This window comes from Pan paniscus, chromosome 2, assembly GCF_029289425.2.
Source record: "Pan paniscus chromosome 2, NHGRI_mPanPan1-v2.0_pri, whole genome shotgun sequence".
Lineage (NCBI taxonomy): Eukaryota > Metazoa > Chordata > Mammalia > Primates > Hominidae > Pan > Pan paniscus.
The window spans coordinates 185,084,618-185,107,121 of record NC_085926.1 but is presented as its reverse complement, the minus strand read 5'-3'; the positions used below and the strand labels follow the sequence as shown (position 1 = coordinate 185,107,121).

General features: G+C 47.3%; 1 protein-coding gene across 3 annotated transcripts in view; it reads left to right on the top strand.

Moving 5' to 3' along the window:
- Window positions 1-18,348, top strand: part of MASP1 (MBL associated serine protease 1) — a 72,844-nt gene extending 54,496 nt beyond the window's left edge. For 2 of the 3 annotated variants that reach the window (XM_008955890.4, XM_008955896.5), the window contains one exon: window positions 1,219-3,704. In XM_008955890.4, coding sequence (XP_008954138.1) covers window positions 1,219-2,102 — 884 coding nt within the window. In that variant the 3' untranslated portion in view covers window positions 2,103-3,704. Of the gene's footprint in view, window positions 1-1,218; window positions 3,705-7,905; window positions 8,044-11,296; window positions 11,411-12,307; window positions 12,494-14,313; window positions 14,382-16,369; window positions 16,470-17,244 lie in introns of those variants that run through there. The other variant, XM_057301974.2, reaches the window with a different exon arrangement.
- The last annotated feature ends 4,156 nt before the right edge of the window (window positions 18,349-22,504 follow it).

Genomic DNA, 22,504 nt, shown 5'->3' with positions numbered 1-22,504 from the left:
GAGGAGGCCCACACTCATAGTAGGTCTACCTCCAAGACCCAAGCACCCTGCCTGGGAAGGGCCATGCAAGCATGTTCTTAGCCAGCGGGGGCCTGGTGCCGAAGACCTTCTGCTCATTGGCCAGAGGCATTTGGCTGCAGGAGGCTGGTGGTGCATGTGCATGCTCAGGGTGCAACTCAGTGGAACGAAGTTTGCTCAGATCTTTCTCCTTCCCCTAAAGGTACTACACAGCTCCTGGGTGCAATGATGGGTGGCCCAGAGTAGGGTCCATGCATCATTGCTTATAGATTATGCCACCTTTCCCCAACCCTGGATGCCCTGGGGCTTAATCCATGGGCATCAATTTATAGCAAGATTCTGTTAGGACAGAGAAGAAAAGGTTTGAGGGCCTATGCCCATGGTCTTAATATCTGTTAAGTCAGTGTGGGATACAAGACTTAGAATCTAGTTAAGCTCCTGCTATCTGACTTAAGAGTCATATCCTTTTGGGCTAGTCACTTAAACTCAGGAGGTTTACTCACCTAGAAAATGGTGATGGCCAAGGCAAATAAAATGAAAATTAAAGGATCTCTGGAATTTGAAGGATCCCTGGAGATCATTGTGACCAAATGCCTCATTTGGCAGATCAAAAATTGAAATCCAGAGAGGGAAATTTGCTGACTCAGAGTTACATGGGAAATGGAAGAGAAAAGCCAGGCCAAGGCTTCCAGCATCTTTGTTCCCAGTCTAGCATTTGCTGTGACCTGCTAGATGGGTTTTTAGGTTCCTTCCATCTCTCTGTCCCCGTGGACAGAAAACTTTCAGAAGTATTCTAGGTTCCCATAGCATGGACCACTTCTGAAATAAGACCTGCCTTTCTAGAGAAGGAAGGGGAGAAGTGACCACTACTGGAAATAGATGGCTGTAAATGGTCCGGGTCACAAGTGGTCTTAGCCAGAGGTGGTTCAGGATAGAGAAAGCCCAAGCACAGAGTGGTCCAGTCCAGAGACAGTCTCAGCTACAGAAAAGCCAGACTAGAGATGGGCCAGCCTAGAGAGACTTAGACCCAAAATGACCCTGAGTAGAGCTCTCCCAGGCTAGCATGACCCAGGCAGGTTAGGGTCCCATGGTGGCATAATCTATAGTGGGTGAAATGTGAATTTATCTTTGTGGCTCCTGTCATATGGCTGACCTGACCAGTCTCTGTCTCTTGTCCCTGCTCCCTCTTTCTCCTTACAGAGTGTGGTCAGCCCTCCCGCTCCCTGCCAAGCCTGGTCAAGAGGATCATTGGGGGCCGAAATGCTGAGCCCGGCCTCTTCCCGTGGCAGGCCCTGATAGTGGTGGAGGACACTTCGAGAGTGCCAAATGACAAGTGGTTTGGGAGTGGGGCCCTGCTCTCTGCGTCCTGGATCCTCACAGCAGCTCATGTGCTGCGCTCCCAGCGTAGAGACACCACGGTGATACCAGTCTCCAAGGAGCATGTCACCGTCTACCTGGGCTTGCATGATGTGCGAGACAAATCGGGGGCAGTCAACAGCTCAGCTGCTCGAGTGGTGCTCCACCCAGACTTCAACATCCAAAACTACAACCACGATATAGCTCTGGTGCAGCTGCAGGAGGCTGTGCCCCTGGGACCCCACGTTATGCCTGTCTGCCTGCCAAGGCTTGAGCCTGAAGGCCCGGCCCCCCACATGCTGGGCCTGGTGGCCGGCTGGGGCATCTCCAATCCCAATGTGACAGTGGATGAGATCATCAGCAGCGGCACACGGACCTTGTCAGATGTCCTGCAGTATGTCAAGTTACCCGTGGTGCCTCACGCTGAGTGCAAAACTAGCTATGAGTCCCGCTCAGGCAATTACAGCGTCACGGAGAACATGTTCTGTGCTGGCTACTACGAGGGCGGCAAAGACACGTGCCTTGGAGATAGCGGTGGGGCCTTTGTCATCTTTGATGACTTGAGCCAGCGCTGGGTGGTGCAAGGCCTGGTGTCCTGGGGGGGACCTGAAGAATGCGGCAGCAAGCAGGTCTATGGAGTCTACACAAAGGTCTCCAATTACGTGGACTGGGTGTGGGAGCAGATGGGCTTACCACAAAGTGTTGTGGAGCCCCAGGTGGAACGGTGAGCTGACTTACTTCCTCGGGGCCTGCCTCCCCTGAGCGAAGCTACACCGCGCTTCCAACAGCACACTCCACATTACTTATCAGACCAAATGGAATGGAACACACTGACCTAGCGGTGGCTTCTCCTACCGAGACAGCCCCCAGGACCCTGAGAGGCAGAGTGTGGTATAGGGAAAAGGCTCCAGGCAGGAGACCTGTGTTCCTGAGCTTGTCCAAGTCTCTTTCCCTGTCTGGGCCTCACTCTACCCAGTAATACAATGCAGGAGCTCAACCAAGGCCTCTGTGCCAATCCCAGCACTCCTTTCCAGGCCATGCTTCTTACCCCAGTGGCCTTTATTCACTCCTGACCACTTATCAAACCCATCGGTCCTACTGTTGGTATAACTGAGCTTGGACCTGACTATTAGAAAATGGTTTCTAACATTGAACTGAATGCTGCATCTGTATATTTTCCTGCTCTGCCTTCTGGGACTAGCCTTGGCCTAGTCCTTCCTCTAGGAGAAGAGCATTCAGGTTTTGGGAGATGGCTCATAGCCAAGCCCCTCTCTCTTAGTGTAATCCCTTGGAGCACCTTCATGCCTGGGGTTTCTCTCCCGAAAGCTTCTTGCAGTCTAAGCCTTATCCCTTATGTTCCCCATTAAAGGAATTTCAAAAGACATGGAGAAAGTTGGGAAGGTTTGTGCTGACTGCTGGGAGCAGAATAGCCGTGGGAGGCCCACCAAGCCCTTAAATTCCCATTGTCAACTCAGAACACATTTGGGCCCATATGCCACCCTGGAACACCAGCTGACACCATGGGTGTCCACACCTGCTGCTCCAGACAAGCACAAAGCAATCTTTCAGCCTTGAAATGTATTATCTGAAAGGCTACCTGAACCCCAGACCCAAATATGGGGACTTAGTCGATTACCTGGAAAAAGAAAAGACCCACACCGTGTCCTGCTGTGCTTTTGGGCAGGAAAATGGAAGAAAGAGTGGGATGGGCACATTAGAAGTCACCCAAATCCTGCCAGGCTGCCTGGCATCCCTGGGGCATGAGCTGGGCGGAGAATCCACCCCGTAGGATGTTCAGAGGGACCCACTCCTTCATTTTTCAGAGTCAAGGGAATCAGAGGCTCACCCATGGCAGGCAGTGAAAAGAGCCAAGAGTCCTGGGTTCTAGTCCCTGCTCTGCCCCCAACTGGCTACATAACCTTTGAAAAATCATTTTCTTTGTCTGAGTCTCTGGTTCTCCATCAGCAACAGGCTGGCATAAGGTTCCCTGCAGGTTCCTTCTAGCTGGAGCACTCAGAGCTTCCCTGACTGCTAGCAGCCTCTCTGGCCCTCACAGGGCTGATTGTTCTCCTTCTCCCTGGAGCTCTCTCTCCTGAAAATCTCCATCAGAGCAAGGCAGCCAGAGAAGCCCCTGAGAGGGAATGATTGGGAAGTATCCACTTCTCCAACTGGCTCATCAAACACACTCCTTTGTCTATGAATGGCACATGTAAATGATGTTATATTTTGTATCTTTTATATCATATGCTTCACCATTCTGTAAAGGGCCTCTGCATTGTTGCTCCCATCAGGGGTCTAAAGTGGAAATAAACCCTCATGGATAACCAACAGCCTTGGCTTATGGGTTTTGTTATTGTTGGGGAAGTGTATTCATTTGTTTTAACTTTTTTGAAAAGAAATTGGTCACCTCATTAAACCAAAATCTCCCTTGTTGCAGAAAAAGTACAACTTTTGGTATCTGGACATTATCCAAGAGGTAATGAGGAAAGGATTTGGTTATTGATCTGTCTCCTTCTGAGAGGCTACTTGTTCCTTCGTTTAAGTGCCTGCCATTTAAGTCCTTGCCTTCAAAGGACTTGAGCCTGAAGGCCCAACCCCCCACGTGCTGGGCCTGGTGACCGGCTAGGGCATCTCTAGTCCCAATGTGAGATTGGATGAGATCATCAGCAGTGGCACATGGACCTTGTCAGATGCCCTGCAGTATGTCAAGTTACCCATGGTGCCACACGCTGAGAGCAAAACCAGCTATGAATCCCGCTAAGGCAACTACAGCATCATGGAGAACATGTTCTGTGCCAGCTAGTTTCTAGTACCAGTTTCAAAGTGTTGAAACTGGCATGCAAGACAAGCTTATGTGCATGTAGGTCTTATATAGGCAAAAGGAGTTAAATGTAAAAGGAACAGAGATTTAAGTACTATAGGAACTTAAAGAAGGGGCTATTTCATACAGCTGGAGGGGCTTGGAATAGCTTTGCAGAGGCTTCAAAGGATGTGTGGGAGATAGGAGGGAAGGGGCAGAGTGGAAAAAAGCATGAAAGCTGGCCATGGTTAAAGTGAGAGCAGTGGGCATTGAGTGGGAAGAGTTTTAAAGGGCATACTCTATTTGAACTGTCCTGAAACGAGTGATTCTCTAAGTTTGGGGTATATGAGAATCACTTCGGGTGCTGGTGAAAAATGCAGATTGCTGGGTCTCACCCACTGGAAAATTTGAATTCAGTATGTCTGAGGGTGGGCAGCATGGTGTGGAAAGTGGACAGGAAGGGGCTGAGCTAGGAAAGCAGTTATGCAACTTCTGCAACTGTCCTGATGAGGGATGGTGCAGACCCACCAGCCATAGGGCTGTGACAGTGCAGACAGGAGGAGGGGCAGTTTAAATTGATTTAAGTGGTACATACAGCAGGGCTTGGCCTATAGGCATCTCTTGATAAGTTCAAGCATGAGTGGCATGTGATAGTGAAGTCTCACCATGGGACGCACTCATGGTTCGCCTTTGTTTTTGGTTCGTACCATAATGAAAATGCCATCCTTTTTACACTATTGAGAATGAAAATAAGAGCTTATTTATGCTTTGCACTTTATGGTTTGTAGGACTATCGTGTCTCATGTTCTATTACATTTCCAATTTTTGTTTTTCTTTTGATACTTGGACTTTATTTTGTGACATATTGAGGTACTGAGGTATTGAGGTACTGAGGTACTGAGGTTGTGACATATTGAGGTACATAGAGAGCACTTTGTGACATGGAGTCGGGGAGACACATCACTCTCCTTCTCCTAGGGATTTACCAGCAGCTCAGCGACTGATTGAACATGGGGTTGAAGAAAAGGGAGGCAACAAGGATGTGATTGATTCAGACATTAGCAGACATCTGGAAAAACAAAGGGGAGAAAGTTAGTGAAGGGTGGATACTTGGGCTTGGATTCACTGAGCTGGAAGAGTTTATGAGCAATCCAGCTGGAAATGTAAGTAGGCAGTAAAGAATGGTGAGTTTTAGAGGACAGGGCAGATTTAAAGACACTGATTTGAAGTTCATCAGCACATGGGTAGTATGATGGCATAGAGGTAGAGGGCATCATCTACGGGAAATTTACAGATAAGAAAAGGATACCAAGGCCTGGGGCCAAATGGGTGAAACACCAGCATCATGGAAGGCATGAAGAAAAGAGAGGCCCCAAGGAAAAAAAAAAAGGGAGGGGAAGGGATCAGAAACACAGGGAGAAAAGTACTTCAGAAGCCAAGAGGAGGAGTCGTAAAGAGGGATGAAGTAGGCAACAGCACCCAATGCTGCTAAGAGTCCCAATAAAGGACTCCAGGATGGAAGTTCCCTAAGAGACGAATCAAGTCTCTATCATCATCCCTGAGGGGTATGCAGGCAGGAGGCTCCATGTGTGAGTTTCAAGTCTCTAGGCCTTCTCTCTTCCTTTGTCCTCTCTCTCTCTCAGTCCTCTCTCTGTACTCCCTCCTTCCTCTCTCTCCAGCCTTCTCAGTCTCCCAGGATGGGCTTTTAGCTCTTTTCTCAGAGTTAGGAAACTGCCCATGCATCTTCCCTAAGCCTTATGGTAAAAATTACATGTTCAGTTCTCCATGTTTTGGTTCCTTGAAACCTACAAATTTTTTATTCTTACTATGAAGCCTGACTCTTCAAAATGAAAGTCCGTCTTACCAGACTTTGGTTTCTGCTTTGCTCTTTCAAGTCAAAGCCTTATCCAGCCTTTGCTTAAAACCGTGGATGCTCCAGCTTCAATGGCTTGGGAGCCACAGTGCACAGCGAATTCCTAGGGATGAAAAGTGTATCTGATAAGATTCAAAAAATAGTATCCTACTCTGTATGTAGATATCATGGTTGAAGTTCCATTTATGGTCTCAGAGACATTTTATTTCCATCTACTATTTGTAGACCTGTTAAATATTCAAATGGCTGCCTATTTCCAAGTTTGTGCAGTACGTGGCACTTTCTTCTTCTGAATCCGGCTCCAAAGGGGGAGGAAGAATGTGGGAAAGGAGTGTCAACTCGTCTTTTCAGAAGCTTTACTATAGAAGGGAGGAGAAGGAGAGACTGTGGAATGAATGGCAAACGGGGAAATGGAAGCTGATTTTTAGGATGAAAAGTCTTGACTGTGTTTTGGAGGCATAGAATAAGGAGAGATGAAAAATACAGGAGAGGGGTGACAGTCTCCAAGGCCAGGTCTCCAAGAGTTCAAAAGTTAAGAGATCCAGAGTGAAAAATTAGTTCTGAAGAAAATAAAGTTTATAGGATGAAGAGATGGTGAGGAGGATGGTTCCGATTCAGTGGGGTTCCCACTCAGGGAGTTCCCACTCATTGGGCTCTGAGCGTCTGTTGGGAATGGAGGCAGGGCATTAGCTTGGGGAAGCTGGCTGTGGGCATGTGGAATGATGCTGGGAGATGCTGAGGCTGCATCAAGGTTGTGGATGCAGAGCATTTATCTGTGATTTTCTCCAGCCTGGTGACAGCTACAAAGGTAGCAGGTGACTGCCTGGATCCAGGGGCTTGGGTTATGAGTGTTCTGGGAAGCCACATAGTTAAAAGTTTATGGGGCTGGCCAGAGTAAGAAAAGCCCAGAGTTGGGAGTCAGGAGACCTAGAACTATAGTCTTGCTACTAACTCATGGAATACCTTTTGGAAGTCAATTTCCTTCTCCGGGCCTTGGTTTCTTTAGCTGAATGATGAAAGGGATAGACCAGATGGTCTCCAAGGGCTATTCAGTTGTAAAGTGTGTATGTGGGAGCGTGTCTGTCAATCCAAGCCAGTGGAAAATGGGATGGAGCAGGCAGACACTGTGGTGGAGGGGAACTTCAACTCCACGAGGCCCTGAGGAAGGGCTTCTCTGAGGAGACAAGATTCATGTGGCTGGAGCATAATGATTCTTTATTAGCTGTGACTCTTTCATTTGTAAGTGACATAAACCCAACATAAGCAGCTTAAGGGGAAAAAAGGTAATTTATAGGCACACATAACTGAAAAGGCTGTACCAAAAGACTTCAAGTATAATTAGATCAAAGGGCTCAACTATTAGGGTGCAATCTCTCTCTCTCTTTGTCCCTCAACTTTCAGCTCCACTTTTCTTCATCATTCTCAGCAGACTCTTAATGAAGTGATTGTTGGCAGATCTGGGCTTATGGCTAATAGCTTGGCAATTCCAGTAGGGAATGACTTTCTCTTCTGTAATATGTTTAGCAAAATTCTCAAGTAAGGCTTTCATTGGTCCAGCCAAGGTCACATTCCCATCTCTGAGCAATTGCTGTGACCAGAAAGTGCATGGCTTTGATCAGTCACATTCCTATCCCTGAAACCAGAGGTGAGGTCAATCCAACTCTAGCTGCATAGACTAAGAATAAGGAAAGTGCAGCCTCCAAAGAAAGACTGGGATGCTATTATCAGGAAGGTCAATTAATGGTGGAGGAGCAAAAATAATAGATGTTCCTAACAGGGTGAGGAGCTGGGAGCTCTGGCAGTGGGCAAGATGGAGCCCAGAGTCTGATCTGTCTCTCCCTCCCTCCCTCGGATGCAGTGTGTGGGCTCCCCAAGTTCTCCCGGAAGCTAATGGCCAGGATCTTCAATGGACGCCCAGCCCAGAAAGGCACCACTCCCTGGATTGCCATGCTGTCACACCTGAATGGGCAGCCCTTCTGCGGAGGCTCCCTTCTAGGTAAGGAGAAGGTGGAAGGGGTGGAAGCTAAGAAACTGAACCCCCTCCTTGGAGACTGACCAAGGTTTCTTCATTGAGAATCATTGTGCACACTAGCATCAGGGTGCAGAAGCACAGTGTGGTAGAAAGAGTTCTCGACTAGACTGGATCCTGGTCTGTCTCTGGCACCGGGAAGGACAAAGTCAAGGAGTCTCTCAACCATGAATTTAACAGTACATGGAGGTCAAAGACAGGGCATGCCAGGGCTGTGAGTTCAGGCAGAGCCAGGAAACTCACCCTTGGGGATCAGGGAAGGTCGATTTACAAAGACCTTGAATGCTATGCTTAGGAATTTCTATCTTGTCTTGAATGCTGCTTTAGGTTGATAAGTATGTTCTGGAAAGTTCTCTCCAGGGGCAGCAATGATAAAAAGGAGGGTGAAACTGGAGGCCAGGAGATCAGTGAGGCATCCATTGCAGTGGTGGGGAGAGAAGGCATAGCCTCAGAGTAAGAACAGGGTATGATGGATGGAAATAAGGAGGCAGATTCGATAACACTGGGAAATAGGACTGTCACCTTTGTAATGGAATGTGGGTGGGAGTGGGAGCAAGAATGAGAACAGCCGATGGCTCTCCCTGACACAGTTTGGTCAAGGCAATCTAAGATCTATTCCAGTTCTGATGTCAAAAGAAAACTGAATAGCAATCTAGGCTATCTAGGCCACTTCTGCATCGGATCCCACCCCCGAGGAAGAAGGCCCGGCTTGGCCCATCTCTGCATGAGCAACTCCCAGGCTGATGGGTATGCCTCTCACTCTGCCTCACCCTCCTCCAGATCCAACCAGGGGTGGACAGCTCTGGGGCAAGGATCCCTTTGGCAAGGCATCAGGTCTGGGCTAGAGCTGCAGCCAAAGCACCAGGGCTACATAAATCCCTACTCTGCAAGGAATTTATCCTTATATTCTCTCAGACCCAAAGATGAATAGTCTCACTCAAAGAAGTCCCCCAGAGAGGTAAAGGGAGTGAGAGAAGGTATTATAGGGCCAGACAGGGCTGAGGGCAGTTCAGTGGGAGCAGAGTCGGGGAGAGGACCAAGGGAGAGAAGGGAAGGGAAACAGAGGACCAGAATTGGAAAGACAACAATGGAGAGGACAGAGAGAGACAGAGAACACTGAGAGATACCTGGAAAATAAGATAGAGGATTGAAGAGAGTAAAGAGAAAAATGAAAGGGAACAATACAACAAGAGGAAGAGGTACTGGCAGGGCACAAGATACCCAGGAGAGAAGAAGCCAGGGAAGGAGGGACCTGAAGGGAAGTTGGAGAGAAGCAGGGTGGTGTGGAGGAAGAGCTGCCAGTGAGGGCAGAGGGAGGGAAGACTCTGCTTCACCAGACAGCTCCGATTTTGTTAGAGGGCAAGTAAGAGAGATGGATTGTGTGCACCTAATTTTAAGAATGAATTCATTTTCTTAAACCTTGATTTTTTTTTTTTTTTTTTTTTTTTTTTTTTTGAGATGGAGTCTCACTCTGTCACCAGGATGGAGTACGGTGGTGCAATCTCAGCTCACTGCAACCTCCGCTTCCCGGGTTCAAGCCATTCTCCTGCCTCAGCCTCCCGAGTAGCTAGGACAAACCTTGAATTTTTGAGTCCACTAATGTCCACCATGTATTGTGATTCATTGTGTGTTTATTCCCTATGACTTATGTTTGAAAAATGTTTGACGTTCACTTCTCTACCCTCAGCCAAGCTGGAATGCCCTCATACTTCGCACTCCCTGCAGCAACCCTGATCTATCATTTCTGTCTCCCTCCTGTCATTCAGTCTTAAAGAGCAAGGGAAGGATAGGAGAGGGCAGAAGAAACAGGAAAGCAGCCAAGGGACAGAGGAAGGGGAAAGCACCTCATTAATGCCCACACTGACACCTGGGTAGAGGGATCTGCAGAGCTGGGAGGCCAAGCTATGTCTCTGAACTGGCCAGTGCACACCCCTGGGTTCATCTAAACAGCCCAGAGCCCCACACCAAGGCAGGCTGTCCTAACCTGGGTACCTCAGCCCACCTGATCCACCTGGAAAATCTGGTCCTGGACGTGGGCAGGGATCAAAAAATGCCCCAGGGCAGAGAAGAGTGGCCTAAGTAGAGCCCTGGCCAGGACCCAGGAGCACATAGCTGCTTCTCAGAGGGCCAAGTGGAGCCTGGAACCTGCTCTGGGACCGAGCCCTTCTGCCCTCGACCCTGAACTTTGACCTGATACTCAGCCTCCCCCACCCCTGTGTTCTAGAGCTTTTCTTTCTGCTTGGCTCATCTTGGATACGTCTCTGGGCTCAGCTACTTACGGGCTTGTCATCTGCTTCACATAAGAGGTGAATGGAAGCCTGACCCTGCATTAAACGAAGGGCAGATGCCTGTCCATCCAGAGAAAGATGCCAGCTGAGACACAGGAAATGCATTAAGCTGACTATCAAGAGCCCTGGGGTCTGGCCCTGGCCCTGACCCTGAAACCAACCTGCTGGGTGACCCTGGACAACTCTGCTTTCTCCACGCCTCAGGGTTCCTGTCTATATAATGAAAGGTCTAGATCAGAGCAGTGATTCTCCACCCTGGCAGCAGTAGAATTAACTAAGGAAATGTTTAAAACATTATCTGTGCTTGGGCTCCACCCCCATGACATAAATGGTCTAGATATAGGTCCAGACACTGATTTACTCTTTTTTCATTCTCCAGGTAATCCTAACGTGCAGCCAGTGTAGGTAGCTTCTGATTCATCAATTTTAAACTTTAATATGCATACAAATTACTGGAGAGTCTTGTTAAAATGAAAATTCTGATTCAGTGGATCGGAGGTGGGGCCGGCCTAAGAGTCTTCATTTCTAAGAAGCCTCCAAGTGATGCTAATGTTGCTGGTCCAGGAACCACACTTTGAGAAGCAAGGCCTGAGAAGGCAGCCAGTTGACCACAGGCTTTCTGTGCACCCACCTTGGGCTCTCTGGCTCTCACCAATGCCATGGGCTCAAAGGATCCCTGAAATCCTGTTTACAATGTTCAGTCCTGGCCTTGGTTGGAATAGGCAGGTAAAAATCACAGATTTAAATCCTCATCTTCAGATTAGGATCATATGAGCATTTGAGTTGGGGGCCATAAAATACAATGGAGAGAAGTATGGCCATTTTCAAGGTCTTGAGGGGTCCTCTGGAGTAGCCTGAAGATCCTCAGCTCAAGACAGAGGGAGGCAAGACCCAGTAGTGCAGGACGATGAGACGTGTGTTCTGTTCCCCAGGCTCCAGCTGGATTGTGACCGCCGCACACTGCCTCCACCAGTCGCTCGATCCGGAAGATCCGACCCTACATGACTCAGACTTGCTCAGCCCTTCTGACTTCAAAATCATCCTGGGTGAGTGAGTGAGGGGCAAGCTTCCTCCCGAAGCCAGCTGTGGTTCTGGGAATGACCTACTGGCCCTTTCCAAGGCGTGTCTGCTCACTCATTCGCTCACTCATTTGTCAGGGCAGGACACCTGGGATGGAGGTCCAGGAACCTGAGTCCAAGTGCAAGATATGATTCTCCAGACACGTGACCATGAGAAGGCATTGAAGTCTATGCTTCAGTTTCACAACGATAAAATGAGGAGGCCTCTAGATAATTTCCAAAGACCTGTTAGATTTCCATGAACCTGTGGTTTCAAATGGATCATACATATACGATCCAGATTTCCCCTCTTGTTTATAAAATCAGATGACCAGCTGATTCAATTCAGGTCCACACATATTTACCTACTGACATTATGCCAGGATCTAAGGACACAGTATGATTAAGACCTAGTTTCTGCCCACAGGCAGCTTACAGTCTAATAAAGGAATAAGATGTGAGCACAGAGACCTCTAATGGAAAGTAGCAAGCAGTAAGTTTTGTAGAAGAAGAACAGATAAAATGCCATGGGAGTTCAGAGGGGAAAGACTTCTAACCCAAGAGTCTGAGAGGCTACCTGGAGGAGGTCATGTTTGACACAGGCACTGAAGGTGATGATATGGATTGAACATGTGGCAGCAGGCATCAGAACAAGCATTACAAGGCAACAGCATCAGTTCCTGAAGAAAGGCAGAGGTGGGCACCCATGAGATTATGTAGAGAATGACCAATAGGGTGGGATGTCTGGGAAAGGTGGATGAAGGCAGTGAAAGGGCTAAGGCTGGAAGCAAGGGCTGGATGGGGCTGGGGTGGGGGCTGACAGGGAACAAGGTGTGACCTTATCCTCCATTGCCTCCATGCCTCACATGTCTTCTTCTTGCCCAGGCAAGCATTGGAGGCTCCGGTCAGATGAAAATGAACAGCATCTCGGCATCAAACACATCACTCTCCACCCCCAGTATGATCCCAACACATTCGAGAATGACGTGGCTCTGGTGGAGCTGTTGGAGAGCCCAGTGCTGAATGCCTTCGTGATGCCCATCTGTCTGCCTGAGGGACCCCAGCAGGAAGGTACTTTCCCCTACCTCCACCTCTGCAGGGCAGCTGGTGTCTCCACAAGGAGTCCGTCTTCACGTTGGTGAAGCTCTGGTGCCAATTAAGTCAGCTGACAGTGTCTGCATGACTCACCAACTGCTTCCCCTCAAACAGCCAAGTCACAACTGGGTCCAAGGCAGCAAAAGTTGTGGGAAGCACATAGTAAACAGTCAGACCTAAGGGTCCAGATAGAAAAACAAAAACTAGACTAGTTATCGTAACAGAGAGAATTTAATATAGGGCACTGGAGGATTGGAGAAGTAAGAGGGAAGAGCTGAGATCATAGAGATGGTACCTGCAGGAAGAAACCACTAACCCTAGGGCTGGGGAAACAAAGGTAAGAACCTGGAGTTAGAAATTAGAAGCTTGGAAAAGGGGCCCTATGGGGCCAGAACCTGAACTTCTGCAGAAGAGTCTAACGTGCTAAGCAAAACAGCTGAAAACAATGGCCACTACTGGGGTGAAAAACCACTGCCAGGGCTGATGCCAACAGCCAAAGCAAGTCTTCCTGCCTTTCTGAAAGTGCCCCCTGTTTTCAGGAAACCAGCTAGCAAAGTAGAACTGCCCACTTCAGAGTCTCATCCCTAGTACCACAAAGCAGAATGTAGAAGGGTAAGTCTCAAGCTGGGGGACAATGGCTTAATACTCAGCACAGGCTCAAACCCCACTGCGACCATTTCCCAGCTGGGTGATCTTCAGGAAGTTATTTAACCTCATTAAGCCTCAATCCCCTTGCCTCTAAACTGGAGATGCTATCCCATGTGGTGGCTGTGACATTTCCATGTTTGAGATAATACTTAAACATAGGTGACCCATGTCAGCTGGCTTCCTTTTCATTCTAATTTCAGTGGTGCCACATCAAGTTCACTTCCTTTAGCTCAAAAGAAAAATGGCTGAGATGTAATCTGAGGAGTATTTAGGGGAACTGAGCCAACAGGAAAGGCCCAGGTATAGCTGGCTTTGACTCATTGGGTGCCATGTGCCCACCATGTGCCAGGTGCTTTATGTTCATTAACTTATTTATGAACCATGCAAGCCTTGCAAGGTGGCACTGTAGCCTCATTTCCAAACGAGAAAACTAAGGGTCAGCAGGGTGAGGTGACTCACCCGAGATGCAGCTTGTATGAAGCAGATCTGGGGATATAGTACAGGTTTTCTGACTTTAAGCCCAACACTGTTTTCAGTATCCAGGCTCTTTTTCAAATGAGAAAATAATTGCTCTGTCAGTGCTCAACCCACTTCCACATTGCCCCACAGATTTACCAACTTCATAGACTTCTAGAATGTCAACTCTGAAAGGGGTTTTAGAGAATACCAAGTCCAGCCTCCTCATTTTATGGATAGGAAAACAGAGGCTTAGAAGGGGAGCAGAGAGGAGGGCTGGCTAAAGGCACCATAGCACGTAGTGGAGTAGGCTGGGCTTGTTATTTATTCGCTGTTCTTGATTGAGCACCTACTATGTGCCAGCATTGCGATAGGCATTGTGATATAGCAGTGACCAAGAATGAGATTCTGCTCTCATGGACCCTAGGTTTCAGACTAGTTGAGGGTGGGACAGAATAGAAAACTAAACAAGTAAGCCAGTAACACATCATAGAAACCAGTGCCCCTAGCTCTGCTGCAGGTAATCTGTAGCCCAGCTGTCTTTCACGTCTTCCTCCCCACCACGCCACCTTTCTCTGAGAAGAACAATCCAGTCTTTCCTCCACAGAAGAGGATGATGGAGCTGCAAGCTGCACCCCTCCAAACACCCCACAGATAGCTTCTCTGTTCTCACAGTATCTTCTCTCCTCCAGGAGTCATGGTCATCGTCAGCGGCTGGGGGAAGCAGTTCTTGCAAAGGTTCCCAGAGACCCTGATGGAGGTGAAGTTCACTTTATAACCTACGGACAGTGACACCTCAGCTCTGCACTGGGCCTTCCTTCTCCGTATTGTTCCCTTAGGGATTTTGAGGTTGGGTGGGGGTTGGTGAGAGGGAAACTAGGAGCCCAGACCCACCTCCAAAGTTCAATGGGACTTTGAACCCCAGAAAGCTTGATTTGTTTGTTCTACATGTCATGGACTCTAGCCTCTAAACACTGTTAAGTTTTTCTGGTAGCTTATTAAAGGCTTAGCTTATGAAAATTCTCCCAGAAAACAGCAAGTTTAGACACCCCCATGGTGACAATCCAGCTGCGCACCATGAGAACTGTACACCAAATTGGCCAGAATGAGCCAGGCTCTTGAGAACCACAGTCCTTGCAGTAATGAACTTGGCAGTTACACTTAGAAGTTCATATTCCTATCAGTTCAAGGAAAAAAAAAACAACACTGAACTAAAAGTAAGGAGCCATAGTTTCAAGTCTTGGCTCCCACTAACTTGCTGGTCATCTGAAGCAAGTTATTTTGCCTCTCTAGACCATAAGATACTATTTCCAACTGCAGAGTTATGGGGCAACACGAGCTGCCATCAAAGAGTTGCTTGGCTCTGATATCACCGGGGCCTATGACTGACACAGCTAGTTTCTAAATTCGTCCACATATATTATTTTGACATATTTTAAAATTTGGGATTTGCAACAACCATTCATCCCTTCATTCGCTAACTCCCGGGGGTCTATTTGGTGTTTCCTTGGTACCAGACACTGTACTAGCTACTAGCTGTGCTGGGGTAAAAGGATAGATCTGGTCCCTGACCCCCTTGGGCTCATGGTCAAGTGGAATGGACAGAAAGTAGTTATGGATGTGATAAAGGTGGAGAGAGAGAAATGCAGGATGCTCCAGAACATATGAAAGAGAATCTGATCTTGTCTCAGGGGTTCAGGAGGCATTCCCAAAGGAAGTGATGCTGAAATGATACCTGAACGATGAATCAGGTGCTCAGCAGTTGCTGAGGACCTGTCCTCAGGACCACCCTGCCCTGGCTTCCTCTCCCCTTATCCAGGGAAGGCCATGACCCAAGAGGGATCTGAATGGCCTCTGGTTTCCTCCCAGCAAGGGCAACAGGAGTTGTCCATTTAGAGAATATGGCCCATCCAGTTCTTGATTTGACTGAAAGAGAATCATATGTTTCCTCTTTTTATTCCAGACATCTACTCCAACAGTTACCCCCACACTGGATCAAGGGCAACAGTAGTCACAATGCCTTATTTTTATGTATCGATTTTGCTGCATTGCAAAAAAACATATATTTTCTGGGTATCTACTAAGCTCCAAGCAATGTAAGATAGAAATGCATAAAATACAGATCCAGCATCGAGACAGATGCTCATACTGTAGAGAGGGAGGACAACATAACAAAGTGCTTGCTGCAACGCCAGCAGTGATAACTCCACAGTAGCTAATATTTATACAGCGTGTGTAGTTTACAAAGCACTTGTTCCTGCCTCTCCTCTTTGTACAGTGATTAGTATATCAAATACTGCAACCTCCATTTTTCAGATGAGGAAAAAGAGTCTCAGAGTCTGAAAAACAATGAGTAAGCCACATGTTCTAGGTCCTACAGTAGGGGTGAGAGAAAAGAAAACCAACCTTCATTTTTGTATACATTGTCCTATTGACTAATACATCTCCTAGGCAAGTATGATTACCTCTATCTTACTGATGAGAGATCTGAGGCCCAGAGAGGGCATGTGACTTGCCCAAGTTCACACAGCCAAGGTCTTCACAGCCAAGACTGCCCTAGAACACGGGCCTCCTGATTCTCCATTCAACTGTTCCTTCACCTGTAGCATGGGGCAGTCTCTTAGATCAAGTCTAAGGTAGACACAGGTCCGTCCAGGTATGGAGTGGAGAGGAGCCGTCTTCAGGGGTGTCAGAATAGCAGAGGCTTCTCAGCCAGGGATGAGGACCAATAACAGCTTTGTGTTCTAGATTGAAATCCCGATTGTTGACCACAGCACCTGCCAGAAGGCTTATGCCCCGCTGAAGAAGAAAGTGACCAGGGACATGATCTGTGCTGGGGAGAAGGAAGGTGGGTTAAGAGGCTGGCATACAACAGGGGCGCTGCCAGCCAGGGAGTGGTGCAGAGCCAGCAAGGGAGCACAGAGGCCTCCCAACCTGGTGGGCTGGCAGTGTGGGGGCGCGGGGGACTGGAGGAAGGCCGTGGGAGGAGGGATTCCACAGGAGAAGATGCATCGGAGAAAAGATATTTACATGATGCTCATCATTCCCTTCCCAAGTTCAGTGTTTCCCTTAAGAAAGAGGCCTTGGCCGGGCACGGTGGTTCATGCCTGTAATCCCAGCACTTTGGGAGACCGAGGCGGGTGGATCACCTGAGGTCGGGAGTTCGAGACCAGTCTTGCTAACATGGCGAAACCCCATCTTTACTAAAAATACAAAAATTAGCCGGGCATGGTGGCAGGTGCCTGTAGTCCCAGCTACTCGGGAGGCTGAGGAGGGAGAATCACTTGAACCCAGGAGGTAGAGGTTGCTGTGAGCCGAGATCATGCCACTGCCCTCTAGCCTGGGTGTGACAGAGCGAGACTCCATCTCAAAAAAAAAAAAAAAGAAAGAAAGAAAAAAGAAAAAGAAAAGAAAAGAAAGAAAGAGGTCTGAATCAGGGCTTTTTAGAATCATTTGAGCTCTGATGCGGCCTGACCTAGAACTGCCCAGAGCTGAGGTTTGGGTCCAACGGTCTGCTATGCCCTCTAGTGCCCAATTCTCTGAACTACAACCCATACATGGGAGAAGGAGACTTGGGCTGGGAAGGGGCATTTTATCTTCATCTATGTCTCTTTTTCACCTAGGGGGAAAGGACGCCTGTGCGGGTGACTCTGGAGGCCCCATGGTGACCCTGAATAGAGAAAGAGGCCAGTGGTACCTGGTGGGCACTGTGTCCTGGGGTGATGACTGTGGGAAGAAGGACCGCTACGGAGTATACTCTTACATCCACCACAACAAGGACTGGATCCAGAGGGTCACCGGAGTGAGGAACTGAATTTGGCTCCTCAGCCCCAGCACCACCAGCTGTGGGCAGTCAGTAGCAGAGGACGATCCTCCGATGAAAGCAGCCATTTCTCCTTTCCTTCCTCCCATCCCCCTTCCTTCGGCCTATCCATTACTGGGCAATAGAGCAGGTATCTTCACCCCCTTTTCACTCTCTTTAAAGAGATGGAGCAAGAGAGTGGTCAGAACACAGGCCGAATCCAGGCTCTATCACTTACTAGTTTGCAGTGCTGGGCAGGTGACTTCATCTCTTCGAACTTCAGTTTCTTCATAAGATGGAAACGCTATACCTTACCTACCTCGTAAAAGTCTGATGAGGAAAAGATTAACTAATAGATGCATAGCACTTAACAGAGTGCACAGCATACACTGTTTTCAATAAATGCACCTTAGCAGAAGGTCGATGTGTCTACCAGGCAGACGAAGCTCTCTTACAAACCCCTGCCTGGGTCTTAGCATGGATCAGTGACACACCTCTCCCCTCAACCTTGACCATCTCCATCTGCCCTTAAATGCTGTATGCTTTTTTGCCACCGTGCAACTTGCCCAACATCAATCTTCACCCTCATCCCTAAAAAAGTAAAACAGACAAGGTTCTGAGTCCTGTGGTATGTCCCCTAGCAATGTAGCTAGGAACATGCACTAGATGCCAGATTGCAGGAGGGCCTGAGAGAAGCAGGGACAGGAGGGAGCCTGGGGATTGTGGTTTGGGAAGGCAGACACCTGGTTCTAGAACTAGCTCTGCCCTTAGCCCCCTGTATGACCCTATGCAAGTCCTCCTCCCTCATCTCAAAGGGTCCTCCAAGCTCTGACGATTTAAGATACAATGAAGCCATTTTCCCCCTGATAAGATGAGGTAAAGCCAATGTAACCAAAAGGCAAAAATTACAATCGGTTCAAAGGAACTTTGATGCAGACAAAATGCTGCTGCTGCTCCTGAAATACCCACCCCTTTCCACTACGGGTGGGTTCCCAAGGACATGGGACAGGCAAAGTGTGAGCCAAAGGATCCTTCCTTATTCCTAAGCAGAGCATCTGCTCTGGGCCCTGGCCTCCTTCCCTTCTTGGGAAACTGGGCTGCACGAGGTGGGCCCTGGTAGTTTGTACCCCAGGCCCCTACACTCTTCCTTCCTATGTCCACAGCTGACCCCAAGCAGCCGTTCCCCGACTCCTTACCCCTGAGCCTCACCCTGAACTCCCTCATCTTGCAAGGCCATAAGTGTTTTCCAAGCAAAATGCCTCTCCCATCCTCTCTCAGGAAGCTTCTAGAGACCTTATGCCCTCCAGAGCTCCAAGATATAAGCCCTCCAAGGGATCAGAAGCTCCAAGTTCCTGTCTTCTGTTTTATAGAAATTGATCTTCCCTGGGGGACTTTAACTCTTGACCTGTATGCAGCTGTTGGAGTAATTCCAGGTCTCTTGAAAAAAAAGAGGAAGATAATGGAGAATGAGAACATATATATATATATATTAAACCCCAGGCTGAATACTCAGGGACAGCAATTCACAGCCTGCCTCTGGTTCTATAAACAAGTCATTCTACCTCTTTGTGCCCTGCTGTTTATTCTGTAAGGGGAAGGTGGCAATGGGACCCAGCTCCATCAGACACTTGTCAAGCTAGCAGAAACTCCATTTTCAATGCCAAAGAAGAACTGTAATGCTGTTTTGGAATCATCCCAAGGCATCCCAAGACACCATATCTTCCCATTTCAAGCACTGCCTGGGCACACCCCAACATCCCAGGCTGTGGTGGCTGCTGTGGGAACTACCTAGATGAAGAGAGTATCATTTATACCTTCTAGGAGCTCCTATTGGGAGACATGAAACATATGTAATTGACTACCATGTAATAGAACAAACCCTGCCAAGTGCTGCTTTGGAAAGTCATGGAGGTAAAAGAAAGACCATTCTGGTATGAAGGTTTTGGGGGAGGAGATATCAATCAAGAAGGCTTCCCAGAAGAGGTGACTGGACCAGAGCCTTGTCCACAGGTAAGACAGAGGAGGCCTTCCACATGGAGGGAGAACAATAGTAAATGTCCACTCAAGATGTCCTTTATTATGCCAGCTCCTCCCACAAAAACACATGTCCAGTGGACTCTTTTTCTGGGATCAGAACCAACACCAAAAAGAGCTTTTCTCCTTAAAGTTAGAATTCTAAACAGGACTTGAAATGGCCTCAAGGTTTATGCACAAATACTGACTTCTGGCTGGACCCAGCTTATTCTGTTTATTTCTCCAATTGCAATTTCATCCTTATCCTGAGAAAATGTCTAAATAGGCCATGGAACCCAGGCTTCCCCGTGACCTACAAGCACTTATTAGCTGTGCCAGCTCCTGCACTGCTGCTTAGGTCCAAGAAACCCAGATCTCTCACAGAGCCATAGAAGCAGAGGGCTGGAGTATCTGTGAGGACAACAACCTTGTCTAACTTCACGACCTCATTCTTGAGCATTTCTACTGATGAGAAACTCACTACCCCCAATTGCAGCTCATTCAACTTTAAAATTGCTGCTTTTTGAATCACTGATTGTGAATATTAATTTAAAAAAAATAAGTAAGAAAATGTTTTAAATGTGCTGCCTCTTTAAAAGGTCTCCTCTTTGTGCAACCAAAACCCACCTCTCTAGAATACAGTTTGTATAACTGAAGCTCTAATTTCATACCATGAGTGCTGCTGTTAGCAATAATAATCACGCCCGGATTTTATTAACAACAGAAGCTGTTGCTCATATGAAAAAAGAAACATTAGTTCCAATAAACATCTGCATTGAGTCAAAGCTCCCTGTTTGTTTGTATGTCTTTTATGCACTGATGATTATAGTGAGTTGCTTTCATTTACCAACATTTTGTTGTATTCGTGTAGGATCACTGTACCATGAAGGGAGAGAGACTATGACGGGAAGATTGTTGTAGATACAAAAGCATGTCTTAGGTTTTTGGGTCAGTTCTGTTTAAATACCTGTCCTATTATTCCTGTAAATTATCAAAATATCCCAGAATGTCAATGTTTCTGCATCCACATTACAATTATTAAATGCCACTCATTTATTAAATTTACTATTATCAGTGGCATTTAATCAATTTGAATCATATGTTCAGTGTTTGGTTTAGAAAATATGGCGCCATGTCTATGAGTGGCCTGTTCTGGATTGGAGTACATGCCTTCTTTCTGCCTTGAGTTAATCTTACTCAATGGAGAACAAGAATCAAAGAAACACCACCACCAAGAAGGCCTTCAAGCTAGAGTTGGGCAAGAGTCAGGGAGGGGAATGTAGACCACTCATATGACAGAGGTGGAAACCAATCTTGGTCTAGAATAAGTCTCAAAATCAAAAGACTTGAATTCTAGTGCAGCGTAGGTTGACTCCCTTATTTATTTAATTTTCCCATCTCTACACCGCTAGAATAACCTCTCTCCTGAGGCTGTTGAATCTGATGAATTAGCAGATAGGAAAGAACTTAGAAAATTATAAGTTCACTCAGATGTAAAAGGTTATGTGGGAAATAATCACCACTAACATTTTTGAGTACTTACTATCTGCTTGTTATACACATTCTCTAATTTAATTTTCACAAGAAAATGTCACGAAAGGACTACACTTATCCCCCTTTTACAGGTGAGCAACCTGGAGTACAGTGAAGTGTAAAATGTGGGCTGACTTAGGAGCACAAATACCCCAGCAACAATGAGCACTCTTAGTACACAGGTCTTGGTTTCTAAAATATCATCATCCGATAAAAGGAACACAGGCTCTTTGAAGAAATGACTGATTCCGGGATTGGGGCAAGAAACACACAAGCTGAGACTGGAGCATCTTGCAGTCCCAGAAAGTGAGGAAACGCTGGGGATATGTCAAAGGGACACAGGAGCCAAATGAAAGAGCTTCCACTGGCCAAAGCTGGAATGTTGAGCAACAAAGCAACATAGCATTGGATAATAACCCAAAGTATAAAATAAATATTCATGAGTACATACTTATGTGAATAAATTATTGAACAAATAAATCAACTGGAAGAATAGACCAATCTCCCCTTGAAAAAATGCAAAATCGTGCATCCCTCCAGAGATGCAGCATGAGTCCCCATCCCTTAAGTGTTGGCAGCACATAGTGATTTCTTTCCAAAGAATATAGTATAAAAGGTGGGGCGGGACACAATAATTCTGCTGTGCAGAAGCCTGATAAACACTACCTCAGCCAGGTAATCAAGGTTAATACAAAAGTGTTAAGTCACATGGATGCTATGTGACTTTGTGTGCCATGATGAAAATGGCTTTGTACCTCTGTGTTCTTCCCTCCAAATCCCATAACCCCAGGCTAATCATAAGAAACACATCAGGTAAATCCCAACTGAGGGACATTCTACCAAGTACCTGACCAACCCTCATCAAAACTGTTAAGGTCATCAAAAACGGGGACATTCTAAGAAACCATCACAGCCAAGAGGAGCCACAATGGGAAAGATATGTTAAAGTCCCACCCCCCAGTACCTTCGAATGTGAACTTATTTGGAAATGGGATAATTGCAGCTGTAATTAGTTAAGAAAAGGTCATACTAGAGTAGAGCAGGCCCTTAATTAATCCTATAGGACGGGCATCCTTATAAGAAGAGTAGGCCAGGCACGGTGGCTCATGCCTATAATCCCAGCACTTTGGGAGACCAAGGCAGGCAGATCACTTGAGGTCAGGAGTTCAAGACCAGCCTGGCCAACCTGTGAAACCCCATGCATACTAAAAATACAAAAATTAGCCAGGCATGGTGGTGGGTGCCTGTAATCCCAGCTACCTGGGAGGCTGAGGCAGAAGAATCACTTGAACCCGGGAGGCGGAGGTTGCAGTGAGCTGAGATCACGCCACTGCACTCCAGCCTGAGCAACAGAGTGAGACTCCTTCTCCACAAAAAGAAAAAAAAAGAAAAGTAAAGACACAGAGACACAGACACGTGAGGGAGAATATCATGTCTTGATGAAGGCAGAGATTGAAGTTTTCTAGCTACAAGCCAAGAAATGCTAAGGATTGCCAGCAAACCAGCAGAAGCTAGGAACAGGTGAGGAAGGATTC